We start from the raw sequence: 12377 nt of genomic DNA, 5'->3' as shown, positions 1-12377 counted from the left end.
AGAAGTAACAGAGTTTTCAATCCGAGACCTAACGTTTCCACAGAGATATACAAATTTACAGTCTGAGGGTGAGACTTAATTAGTGGAGAGGAGGAAGGGGGGACACGGACACACACGGGGACCGAGAGTCACGCGTCTTTCCTCGCGCGGAAATCACGACCCGCGCTTGCCAGCGTCCCGCGGCAGCGGAACCTCCGCGGGCAGGGGCGGAGGGCACGGGCAGCACCCCGCACCGCCGACTCGTCCTTTGCGTGGGTCCTGCGAACCAAGCACGCAGCGGCTCCTCCTTTAACGGGGCCGCACCTCGCCCGGCCCTGCCGTGCCCGGCCCCCCCGGCGCGCTGTCATGTCCCCCCCTTATCGGCAGCGGGACTTTCCCGAGCCCAGCTCCGCGCGGGGCGTGGGGAGCGGAGGAAGGAGAAACGCACGGCCGGAGAGGAGCAGTCGTGGGGGACGGAGCTCCCAATGTCTGTCCCAAATAAGCACTTTTTGGGGCTAGCAGGCAGGGCATGTTGCTTATTTTCTTTTCTTTTTTTTTTTCTCTCCTTTTTCTTTTCTCTTTTCTTTTTTTTTTTTTTCCTCTTCTTTTTCGGCTCTGCTATCTGCAAACATCGCATGCAAACGCACACAAGCTCGACGCGGGGCGGCGGGCGGGACGCGATCCTAGGTGGGAGGGGACGCGCAACAGGTCGGCGGCAGCCCCAGCGCTTCCCGCGGCCCCGGTGGCGGCTCGCCCCCTTCCCCGGCTGCTCGTAAGCACCGGCACCCATCGCGGCGGGCGCCAGGGCTCTGCGCGGGCATCCCCCGGCCGCGGGTCATAGGGCCGCGGCATAGGCTGCGGGGTAAGGGTCCAACTGGGGCTTGCCCATGCCCGGGAGGAGGATGTAGGCCAGCGGCGGCTGCAGCCCCGGGCCGGGCCAGGCGCTGCAGTTGCAGGGGATCATGTAGCCCGGGTTACCGGGCGACGGGTGCGAGTGCGTGTGCCCCCCGGCGGCGGCGGCGGCGGCGGCGGCAGCAGCGGCGGCCCCGTGGAAGGCGCCCGCCCCGCCGGCGCCGGGGTAGCCCAGCGAGGAAGCGTAGGGCAGCCCGGAGCCCGAGGAAGAGGAGGAAGAAGAGATCTCGGCCATTTTGGAGCCCAGGTCCAGCAGGGAGTAGGGGCTGCTGGCGGCGGCCGCGGCGGCGGCGGCGGCAGCGGCGGCGGCCGACTGGGGGAAGAAGACGCGGGCGGCGGCGGCGGCAGCGGCGGCCGCCGCCTTCTCGGGGTTGCCGAGCAGCGACTCGGGCACCAGCCCGCCGGCCGCGCCGCCGTGCAGCCCGCCCGCCTTCAGCCCGTGCGGGTGCTCGTGGTCCGCCACACCGCCCAGACCGTAGGGCACCGGGAAGGCGAACTTGTCCTTCTTCAGCAGCGTCTTGGGCTTCCGCCGGGGCCGGTACTTGTAGTCGGGGTGCTCCTTCATGTGCATGGCCCGCAGCCGCTTGGCCTCGTCGATGAAGGGCCGCTTCTCCGACTCGGTCAGCAGCTTCCACTCGGCGCCCAGGCGCTTACTGATCTCCGAGTTGTGCATCTTGGGGTTCTCCTGGGCCATCTTCCGCCGCTGCGCCCGCGACCACACCATGAAGGCGTTCATTGGCCTCTTGACGTGATCCACCGGCTTGGACATGGTGTCCCCCCGCCGCCCCGGCGAGCCGCCGTCCGCCCCGCGCCGGCGGCCGCCTCCTCCGGGCCCCTCTCCCGCCTCCTCCTGCTCCTCGGTCCCGCCGCGCTCCGCTCCTCCAAAAGCAATCTCGGCTGGTGCCCCGGCGTGGCGGTCCCGGCTCCGGCGGGTGCGCGGCGGCGGTCCCCGGCGGCCGCGCTCCGGGAGCGGGCCACTGCCGAGCGGCGGCGGCTCCCCGTCAGGGCACTGCGGCGAGCGGGACGGGCGGCGCTCCCCGCCTGGGCCGCGGAGCCTCTCTCCGCGCCGCCGATCTGCACGCCAGGGCTCTTTCTCGGTAGCAGCGGCCGGAGTCCCGGCTGGACCTCAGAGAAGTCTCGACGGCGAGGGCGGGAGCCGGGGGCAGGGGAGCGACGCTGGGGTCCTCGCTTCGCTGCGGGCGCGGTGCTCCTCGACGGTCTCCGGTACGGCGGCGAGCCCCGGACGGGGCGGCGGTCAGAGCCCGCCCGCTGCCATCGCCGCCCGCGGAGCTCGGGGGGCTGCCCGCCGCGGCGTGGCAGGGACGGGGTCCGCGGCGGCTGAGTCGCTGCGGTGGGGCCCCGCGGGTGCGGGCCGCCTCGCTCACAGCTTCCCCGCTCCGCCCGCGGGGGTGCGGCTATCCGCCCGCTCCTCGCACATACTCGCCGGGCGCCGGTCGCAAGCGGCCGCCGGGCGCCGCGGCCTCCTGGTTCCCGCCGGCGGACAAACTTCGCCAAGTTTCGGGCGGGCTGCGGGGCGTTCCGCCTGCCGCGCCGCTCCCCCTTCTCCGGCAGCCGCCAGGTCTCTCTGGGTTTTCTTGGCTGACGACTCGGAGGGGCGGCGGGGCGGGCGGGAGCGGCGGGGGGCGGAGGGAGGAGGGAGGAGGAGGAGAAGGCGGCGGCGGAGGAGGCGGCAGCGAGGGGAGGAGGGGGTGTTGCCAGTCACAGAACTGGCGGCTCGGCGCCCGGCGGGCAGCGGCCCGGTTATAAAGCGGGCGGTGCGGTCCGCAGCCTGCCCCCTCCTCTCGCCCCGTCGGCGCGGCGGCAGGTAACGCGCGCTCTGCGCGCCCTATGTGGTTGCATGTGGCCGGCCCGCGCCGCGCGAAGGGGGCGGGGCCTCCGCGCGGGGAGGGGCGGGGCCTCCGGTTACCAAGCCCGCCCCTGAGCGGCAGGGCGGGGCCGGGTGCGGCGCATGCGCGCTGAGCCCCTCGCCGCCCCGCCCGCCGCCGGTGCCCCGCGCGGTGCCCGGCACCGGGAGCAGGGAGGGTGGTTGTCGCGCTCGGCCGCTGCCGCCGGCGGGGTGCGTTGGGGTCTTTTGGGGTGTTTGTGGGCTTTCCCCTCGGTGTACGGGCCGCCCGGCCGAGGGGCAGAGCCCGCCGCCCGGAGAGCATCCCCGAGGCCGCGGTGCGAGCGGCGGAGTGCTGCTCCGACAGGATCCCCGTGCGTGTTCCCGGCCGCTGCGCTCCCCGCAGCCCGCGCTGCCCGGCCGTGCTCCTCGCCGGCTGCCTGTCAGTCAGGGCGAACTTGCTCGCCTTGTTTGTGCTTCGGCGGCTCCTTCTTGACTTACCCCTGTGGTATGTGGAAGCGCCGACTCCAGTAAACCATTAACTCTTCCCGGGCTGAGCTCTGCCCGGGACAGCTCCGCCGCCCTCCGGGGCCGGGATTCCCGGGGCCGATGCACGAGTGGGGTGGTAGTCCCTCTCCCCCCCGCCCTGGGTCCCCCGGCAGCCCCCCCGGCCGGAGCGCTCTGTGAAATACCCAGCGGCTCCTCTGTAAACCGCACCTTCGCCCGCTTCGCGATTTACGACCCGTTTACTACTACTTAAACGTAGTTCTCTCAGTCTCCAAGGCCACCTCGTCAGCGTTTGACCTCCTGCGATCCTTTACCACTGAAAAAAAAGTTCCCATCAGTTGTCAAAAGCGGGGAGATTAAGATATCTACCGGCGTCGGTTTAGCGGAAAACCGGCGTTTCTGGCAGGTGGGAGCCCGACCAAAAGGGGCAGAAAAAGGGGCAGGTACCCCTGCCCTGGAGGTCAGGTTCCCAATCCACCGGGCAGCTATTTCCCTCCTTGGGATGAGCAGCCGGAATTCCCAACTGTGTAAAATCCTCCTTTTCAATCAGGGAGCGATTTCCTATTTCGCTCGTACACATGTAATAACGTGGTTGCGTTTGACTCCAAAGAGGCGAGGACTGATCCTCTGGCTGTCCCTGAGCAGATCGGATGCCGGCGTGTTCGACTTCCCCAAGCACCGTGGGCGCTAGCGGAAAAGCGCCCGGACGAATTCTTTTCAGGGAAAGGCGAGAGCGCGGCTTGTCCGTCCCCAGCCGCCGCCACGAGCAGGGTGAGAACCAAGAACAAGGATGTTCGGAGTGGGGGAGAGAAGCAGCAGCTACTCTGTTGCCACCACCGAAGGCACCCCCGACTCCCGCAGACGCCCGGCCCCGCTCCCACCAACGCGGGCAGCGAGAGCTTAGCCCCCGGATGGGCTCGGCTTCAGCGAGGCTCTTTGCCCGCTCTCCATACCAGCCGCGCGGCTGCCCTCACGACCCCCTCCTCCTGCCCCCCTCGGTGAGAGAGCAAGGTGCGGTTTAGAGGGGACCGCGATGTCCCGGTGTCGCGATAGAGCCGCGTGAAGCACTCAAGTCGGGCACATGGGTAAGCCCCCGGCCGGCAGCGTCCGCACAGATGAATGAATACCCCCACCACAGACCCTCTGCCCGTAGGCCAGTCCGTGGCTATCACCGCGGCAAGGCTGCTGCTGCTCGAACCCGCTGCTGGGCTGCAGGTCCAGATCTGTACGCCCGCAAGTGGCCAAGCAAGATTCAGGCAGACGGGGCAGACGTTCCACGCACGGAACCTGCTTGGGGAAGAGCTCTACGCCGTGGCCAGGGTGTCGGCCCAGGCTCCGGGGAGGTTCCTAGGGTGAGTGGTCACCATTTGCCCCGGAGTTTCCCGAGGGCAGCACGACCACCAACTCGCAGATCCCCGCGGAGTCGCGTACGCGTGAACTGATGTTAAAAAGAAGCACTTGCACCGCTCCCAGCAGAGAAGATGCCTCTACTCGTGGACTGCTCTCTTCCAAAAATGTGGCCATTTACGAACCCGTGAATTCATCTGCGCATGTTTCTGATTACGTTCAGTCGTCCAAATAGTGAAAACGCTAATAGAATTTATTGGTCATAAATTATTGTGCACGAATTTTTCACAGGCTAAGATCTATAAATGGCTCAGTTCTGGCTCAAGTATATTTTTGTAGTTGCAAATGAAATACTATATTAAAAGGTCTCGTTTCCAAAGTCCCCAGTACCCCCTCAACGCTTGAGGTGACTACTGGCTACTAAAACACACACGCACAGTTATTTCAGCTACGCCTGTAGTTACAGGCGGTCTGCCTTCCTCTAGTAAGCTACTTTCAAGTGGGTTTGCACAAGGTGATGGAAACTCTTAGTAGTTCCCTTCGAGCAAGGTTGGACTCGGCTTAGGAGGGACCAGAGGGTCCCAGGTTCCCCCCCTAACCCCGCTTTGAGGCAGTCAGGGCAGGGAGGGTGAAACTGTTCTCCCCGCGGGGAGATCCGCAGCCGCGGACACACACACAGGGTGTCTCGGAGAGCCTTTCAAATCCCAAAACACTTTTTGAAGGCTTTATCGGAGTTCAGTTACTTATCTGGATTTTTGTTAAACCACTGCTGTGATCTCCGCGTAGTTGTGCGAGTGCGTTAATTGTTCTGATAATGTGGTGTTATCGATACAATAACAATACAATCGTGTGTAATGTGATTTACTTGCCTTTGACCTGTCAATTCCTGACGCATGCAAATTCAAGGGCGCAATCTTTCCTTCTGTTATCGGGGGGAAAAAACCCCAAACGAGCAGATGCATTATCACACGGAAGCTAAACAAGAATTTCCAGAATGCAGTGCTGTATTTCACCAAGCGAGATCAAAGCCCTTTTAAAAACATTTAAGGGGATTTAGACTATCTTCTCGATACCCATATGTTAATTCTGCCAGGTTGCTTACACCTACCGTAAACAATTAGGTCCCACTCTACATACTGACCAGTTTCTCGTATGGTGACCCAACAGCACCTCATCTCTGGTGCAGGCAGCTTTAAGATGCTGTTTGTATTTTCAAAGCCGAGTTTAAAGTGAGTTTCGAGGAAGCAAGCTCCTTTCCTCCCCATTTTTAGTTTAGGTGGCGAGTCAAAGAGAGGAAAAAGTAGGCGCAGAGCAGCGGTTACCCCCAAAACCTGACTCACGGGCTCGACAGAGCCGGCTATCGCCTGCATTTTCAGAGCCACATAGCCTTCTGCACGGCTTGCTTTGAGCATTGAAGCTTTCCCAGACACTCACTTTGGAAGCCGAGACAGTTTTCTTCCTGTGGGGTATCAGCCACCGAGTCCACAATCGCTTTCAGCTGTCCAAAGCTGCCGGGCACGCTGGTGTCTTACACGCACTAGGTTGTAAGCAGGCTAACTTTTCCCCTCGCGTGGAGTTTGGCAGGTTTGTGAGCACTCCTAAGCCTTCTCCCTCTTGCAAAATCGGGTACACCTGTAGTGGGAGAGGGATTTTTACCCCGTGAGCTCCTTATTGTGCACAATACACCAACTTCATTCATTTGCTTTTACAGAGTTCTTCCAAATACTCGGTATTATTATTTTTCAATAACATTTGCTTATTATTAGAGCAGCTGGTAGCCCAAGCTCTAGTGAAGTGCCTGGCAAAGGGTTCTATCATAAAACACTGGTTTCTAAGTTTATAGTTTCTAATTTGGCTGTGAAAGTGTGATTCTGCATGGAACTTGGCACTCAAACGTTCAGCTGGAGAGTAAATTTCTTATAATAAAAACATTGGTTTATTGGGTTTGCTATTTTAAGTTAAAAGAGAATTAACAAAGTTTTTACTAGTTTGGGAATCATAGAGAAGTCCTGTACTTTTTTGAAAATTAAATGTTATGATTTCAGTAAGTGTAGAATATATTCTGCTTTTTAATTTGCGATTTAATGTGCTATTATCTTAAAAGCAAAACCCAGTCTTTGTCCCTCTGCTTTAGGACAGCTCTCGCAGGAATGGCAGACCTAGATCTCATGCAACAATTGGTAGCAGTTCTGAGCAGGAGGCAACGATGGGATCCTTGCTACTTTAATCTGTAAAGAAAAGTTTAAAATGCAGCCCGTTGTGATTTGCTAAGAGACTAGACAAAATTCATCTAATCTGCATGCGCTCCATTTGTAGTCCAAACTATTTTCATGTACTTTAATGACTCAATTTTCTGCTGCTTTACAATCCTGTTAACCTTGCAGTGGTTATGCAGCCAGGGAAGAACAATCAGAACAGGAGCCAAGGAAGCCTTAGAACAAAAAAGAGGAGAGTTGACTGGTTACATGCTAGTCCCTGAGTGCTAGATGGCTAGTCCCTGTCTGGGGATGTGAGGGCGAGAATTAGTCTCACTGCAGAGTTCCTGGGCAGGCTTGGATGTTCCAGAAATGGCAGCTAAATACCTCTCAAGCACAAGGAGCTACTGAAAGCTCATCAGGTAATGAGGATGTGTAAGCTTCCCCTCCCTCGCATGATGAAATCAGAGCTGATATGGATGGAGACTGCTGGCTGTCCAGGGTCCAAGTTTTCCTGTTTGAGCAATCCCCTGTAGCTCTTCTTCAAAGGAGCTGAGCAGTGCTCATAGTTCCTTTTTCTGAAGAAATGGACCTTAACTTTGTGGTGTCACTGCCTTGTACGGACTGTTTAGTGTGCTTTAACAGTTCACTTTTCCATATAATCACAAGCTTTTAAAATGTCACCAATTCCTGGACAAAGATCAAGAGTCCTTAACTAATGTCCCCACATCCTAGGCTGCTCTCGCTTACCTGCATTCTGACCCATTCCTTCTTCACCTTTTCTGTTGTCCAGTGGACAGCCAAAGTATGAGGGCTGAGTGCCTGCTGATCTAGTGGGTAGGAGACTGTTCTGCAAAGAGATCCTCACTGTGGAAAGGTAAATGAGATTAGGTGTTCTTGGAATAGATCGCGAAGCTTTTTAGCTGGGGGAACTTCTCAGAGGGAGAGAGATCTCTGAAGACTTTTGAATTTAACTTCAGTTGAAATTTTACACTGAAAATGATGATCTTGCTCCACTTCTTAGGGCTGTCCAGCAGGCATAGAGGATTTTTTTTCTGGAATAAATACATTTTAATGACCAGTTTAGTTTTCTTCAAGGATGATTCATAACCATAAACCACACAAGGTTGTTTTGCTACTCGTGGGTGCTAGACAGGTCCCATAAAATCCATGCAATTTCTAAGACAAGGTCTTCGATGTCACTGGATAAGATTGTGGTTTGGAAACCTTTGGCAGGCACTTCAGGATTTGTAAGTGCACACAAGGAGGCTAAAAAGAAGATCAGAGTTTGGGCCATTGCCTTCTGAAGAAAAGCTAAGAATAAGTCTTTATGTTTGCCTTCTGATTATAGTTACTTTTTGCTTGACTGCAAACTAACAGGGAATGGAGGCCCATAATGGAAAGAATTAATGTCACTGGATGTAAATTCATGGCCATTACTTCTTTATGGACAGTGTCTTGTTTATCTGTTTGTAAGAACGGGTGATTTCTGGGTTCTGTTTGGTCAGGAGGAATCAAAATGTCTGTTCTTTAACACCAAGTCACTCAGGAAAGTTCAAAGTTAATGGTCACGAGCCAGTTCTAGTGATCAGATGAGTTAAACACAGAGGGTGCCTACACCTATGCACCACACCTACATTAGCACCTGTACCTGCATTTTAGCTCAGATCAACAGTGCCACAGCTTTCCAAGCAAATCTCTTCACTCTGCTTGCTCACCATGCTTTGGTTTCCATTGAGGAGCAGTTTCAGTTGAGACTAAACTGGAAGATGCTCTTCAACTGCCAATGGAGTGTGGTCCGCGAAAAGTCTAGCTCGACCTAGATCAGCTAGACCCCAATAGCACAAAATGTACAATATTTAGTGTTCTTAGTTCAGACAGCTGACAATTCCACTTTTTACATTCACTTATTTTAGGTGCTTCAGGATGAGATTTTCTGCCCAAAGGCAGAAAAGGCACTTCTGCCTCTGCATGAGCATTTCTGCTGGAAAGGATTCCTTCCGCTTTGTGAGTGCTCTGTGAGTATAGGCATAGGTGGTCAAAACCCAAGGATCAGAAAGTTCATGATTGCCTGGCCCTCATCCTTACCACAGCTTTTGGGATTCTGTTTGCATCTGCTTTGCATCATCCTCACAATAGACTTCTCACTGTCCGCAGTAGGATATATAAATGCTTCCCTTGGCATGGACATTGCACAGAACTATTCTCATTTTCTGAAATCATTTGAATAGCTAAATCTTATTGTGACGAACGTCAGCTAGATATTTTCTTTTCATCACTTCAGTGTGTATTTTCAATAATAATAATAATTGCTAGATGTGTTTTTTTTCATATCTAAAGTTATATTTTCTGTCTTTTAAAAACTAATCTATTATTTCGAATAACTGTCTGTGAGCACTTGACGGGTGTGTATCATCATCTCGTAATGAGCAAAGAGTCTAATAGTAATAGTAGTTATGAAACACTGAGATCTTTTACTTCTTCAGCACCATAAAGACTTCTGATGGACTGTTGTGTAGTATTGGACTTCAAGAAAGATGTGGAGTCACTGGACAGAATGCAGCAAGACTGATCAGAGGTCTGAAAAATATGATTTACAAGAAAAGATTGAAAGCAGTGTTGTTACTTAATCTGGAGGGGAGGAGACTTTTGAGGCAAACTGGTCTTTAAAGATGTAAAAGGTAAATGCAAAGATGATGGCATTAAATTGTGTTTGTGAGGATAGACAAGAGGTAATGAGCTTAAGATGAGAATTCAAGTTAAATGCTGGAAAAAACAAGCTGCAAATAATGAGGATTGATATGCATAACCTCCCTTTCCCTGGGGAGGCTGCGGGAACACTGAAGGATGTTAAGAAGAGGTGAGACTAATTCGGGAGACTAATTTGGCAAGAGTGACAAAGCCCTAGGACAGGAGTTTTCTCCTGCCTGGCTTTGTATGGGTCTATGACATGGGAAGAATCCACTTCAACTTAGCTCTTCACGAGATCCTTTTTGCTTTTCAAAGCCGAGACATACTGCTGGTTCACAGCTCACGTCTTCACTGCTCCTCTTGTACCTGTGCATGTGACCCACAGCACTGCTGCCCCATTGCCTTAATGCTCATGTGTTTTCCATTGACATGCTGAAGAAATTTAAGAAATTTTCTCTTTCCTTCTTTTTTTTGTTTTTTTTTTTTCCCTATCTGGTTTAGTTGGCACTGGCCTCCTTTTTCTACTTCATGCAACTGTATCACTGAGAGAAGTCCTGTTCCTGACACAGCTTTGCTTTCTCCCCCCTCACTCTATCACTTTTCTATTTTGTTTCAAATCTCTGCTGAAAACAGATTTTCTGCCTAAGTTTCTCCTTCAACTACATTCCCTAGACCTATAATTAGAATATTTAATTTTATAATTTATTGTATTATAATCTAAATGAAAATTTTGATGTAGGTTATTGGAATTGCATTATACTACACAGCATGAAAAAAGGAAGGGTCATCATTGCTCAATAGCATTTTCAAAAAATTGCCACTGGTGTACCAAATCAGGGGTAAATTTCACCCTTGGTATACAAAATTCGTTTAGGGTATCTTTATCTGTACTATGCAGGGAAGTTTGTAACTGTTTACAGACATGCCTTTTCTTCCACAGTGTTCTCCCACGAGAAGATGCTTATTATTAGTGATGTAAAAGATAAAGGCATTTTTTGTTAGTGTTTCATATTGTAAATCTGACTTTTTCTACTGATTCTATAGAAAGAATAAGACAGCAGAACATGCATTAAGCAACAGATCTATAAAAAAGCAAGGCATTTTGCAGTGTTCTTGGAGACACCTTTTCGCTTCAGTGGGAAAAATAAAATCTAAATTTCCAGAAGGATTTCAGATTTTCAGTTCTCCCGTCATCTTTTTCTTACATTATATCAGATGTTTTTTATGGAGTATGAAGAAGGTCATGCCAAAAATATTCATTTGCCCAGAAAGCAAATCTTGGATCTTCTAAAAGACCTGAGAAGAATTAAGTACAAATCTTTCAAAGTATGCAGATGCATAATTTCCATTGATTTTAATTCCCTCAAGGAGATTCAATGGGATTTTATGCCCTAAATTCCTTGAAAATATCTGTATACTCTGAATGGCATCAGCCCACAGCACATTTATGTTTTACGATAGAAACAGACTGTTGTATTGTTTCTTGTTCACCCCCTCCAGTTTTTAATGCTGCAACTGTTTTCCAAGTAGGATGGTTAAACAATGGTTAGAACAAAGACTATATAAAGTTCAGTTTTCTTGAATTTATCTGGGTCTTTATTCATATTGTAAACCGAGTCCAGTCCTGCAGGGCTAGGAGTTACCTGAACAAGTTTCCATGAGGTAAGTTAGTATGTGAACATGCCCACGTAGCTTCTCAAGGATAAGTGCCTATGTGCATGGTCAACTTGGGATAAAGGAAGGAAGATAACTGGAAAATGTCCTTCAGAGGAAAAACGTACGAACCACCTCACATGCAAGTTGTGTCTCTCTGTAAGTTGAGAACATGGGATGACTGGCAGCTACAATGGTGCGGATGATGTACTATGAATTTATGGTCTAGCTGTCCTCACAGAGACTTGCTCTTGAGCATATAGCCTTTGTGTAATGGAAGGCAGTTGGAGATGATGCTAAAATGAAAACCTGTGGATGGCCTAGCCATGGTCTTTTGCTGAAGTGTAAGGAGTGCCATGTCTTTTTTTTTTCTTTTGGGACACAGAGACAAGAAGCACATCTTAGCCACAAGATATACTACCTCTGCTTTTCAAGCCAAAAAAATCTTTCTAAAGCATGTGTTAAGTGTCCTTCTGTTTGAAAAGTAGTTTAACAAAGTTGTTAACTGCCAGGTTAAAAAAAGGAATTCATGAATCATCATCTCTATTGCTATAATACTATCAAAATGCTGCAAGTATACCTATTAGACGCGCTAATACTGCTGTACAACAAAGCAATAGCTGTGTTTGACCAATGAAAGACCATGTGCTTTTACTTGCTTCATCTGAAATAGTGGCCCTGTTAAAAACAGCAATAAAGCTGTTATCTTTCAGTGGAGCCAAACTTTAAAACATAGTTCATGGAAACACTAACACAAAGTATGACCCCAGCCTACTAAAGTGAATGGAAATGTTCCTGTTGCCACATGGAAAATGTGAAACTGGTGGCCTTTTGTTTTCCTGGTCATTACATGGACAGGTAAAATGTAAATCACCTTCATACAATCTACATCAGTATTAATGTTGTGATTTTCTGGAATAGTATTATTTAATTATATACAATTATTATATTTCTGGATTATCAAAATTATAATTTGTTTGTTTGTTTTTCTCCAGGTTTTATGTGTGATAGGTAGATAGTAAGTAAAAAATAATTTACTTGTTTGATGTAAAACCCCAGTGATCTTGGACACAGCAAATACGGAAAGCATGCTTTATTCTCTAAAGATGTCACTCAAAGCCTGCTGAAATACATAGAATCATAGAACAGGCTTTCCCAAGCTGCCTCCCAGGTTCATTGGAGGCAGGCAGTGAACTAAATTGATCAAACCAACTCTTCTGTGACTACACTGTTGAGTTCAGGTCTTCCTA

The 12377-nt window shown here is 51.5% G+C and overlaps 1 protein-coding gene across 1 annotated transcript in view; it reads right to left on the bottom strand.

The window, feature by feature from the left end:
* Positions 1-2453, bottom strand: part of SOX21 (SRY-box transcription factor 21) — a 3160-nt gene extending 707 nt beyond the window's left edge. Inside the window, exon 1 of the mRNA XM_030477368.1 lies at positions 1-2453. This exon is cut by the window's left edge and continues 707 nt beyond it. Within this exon, the coding sequence (XP_030333228.1) occupies positions 815-1660 (846 nt within the window). The 5' untranslated portion in view covers positions 1661-2453 and the 3' untranslated portion in view covers positions 1-814.
* Positions 2454-12377: the final 9924 nt, after the last annotated feature.

Source organism: Strigops habroptila, chromosome 2 (genome assembly GCF_004027225.2).
Source record: "Strigops habroptila isolate Jane chromosome 2, bStrHab1.2.pri, whole genome shotgun sequence".
NCBI lineage: Eukaryota > Metazoa > Chordata > Aves > Psittaciformes > Psittacidae > Strigops > Strigops habroptila.
The sequence above is the reverse complement of the archived record's forward strand: the minus strand, read 5'-3'. Positions and strand labels throughout refer to the sequence as shown.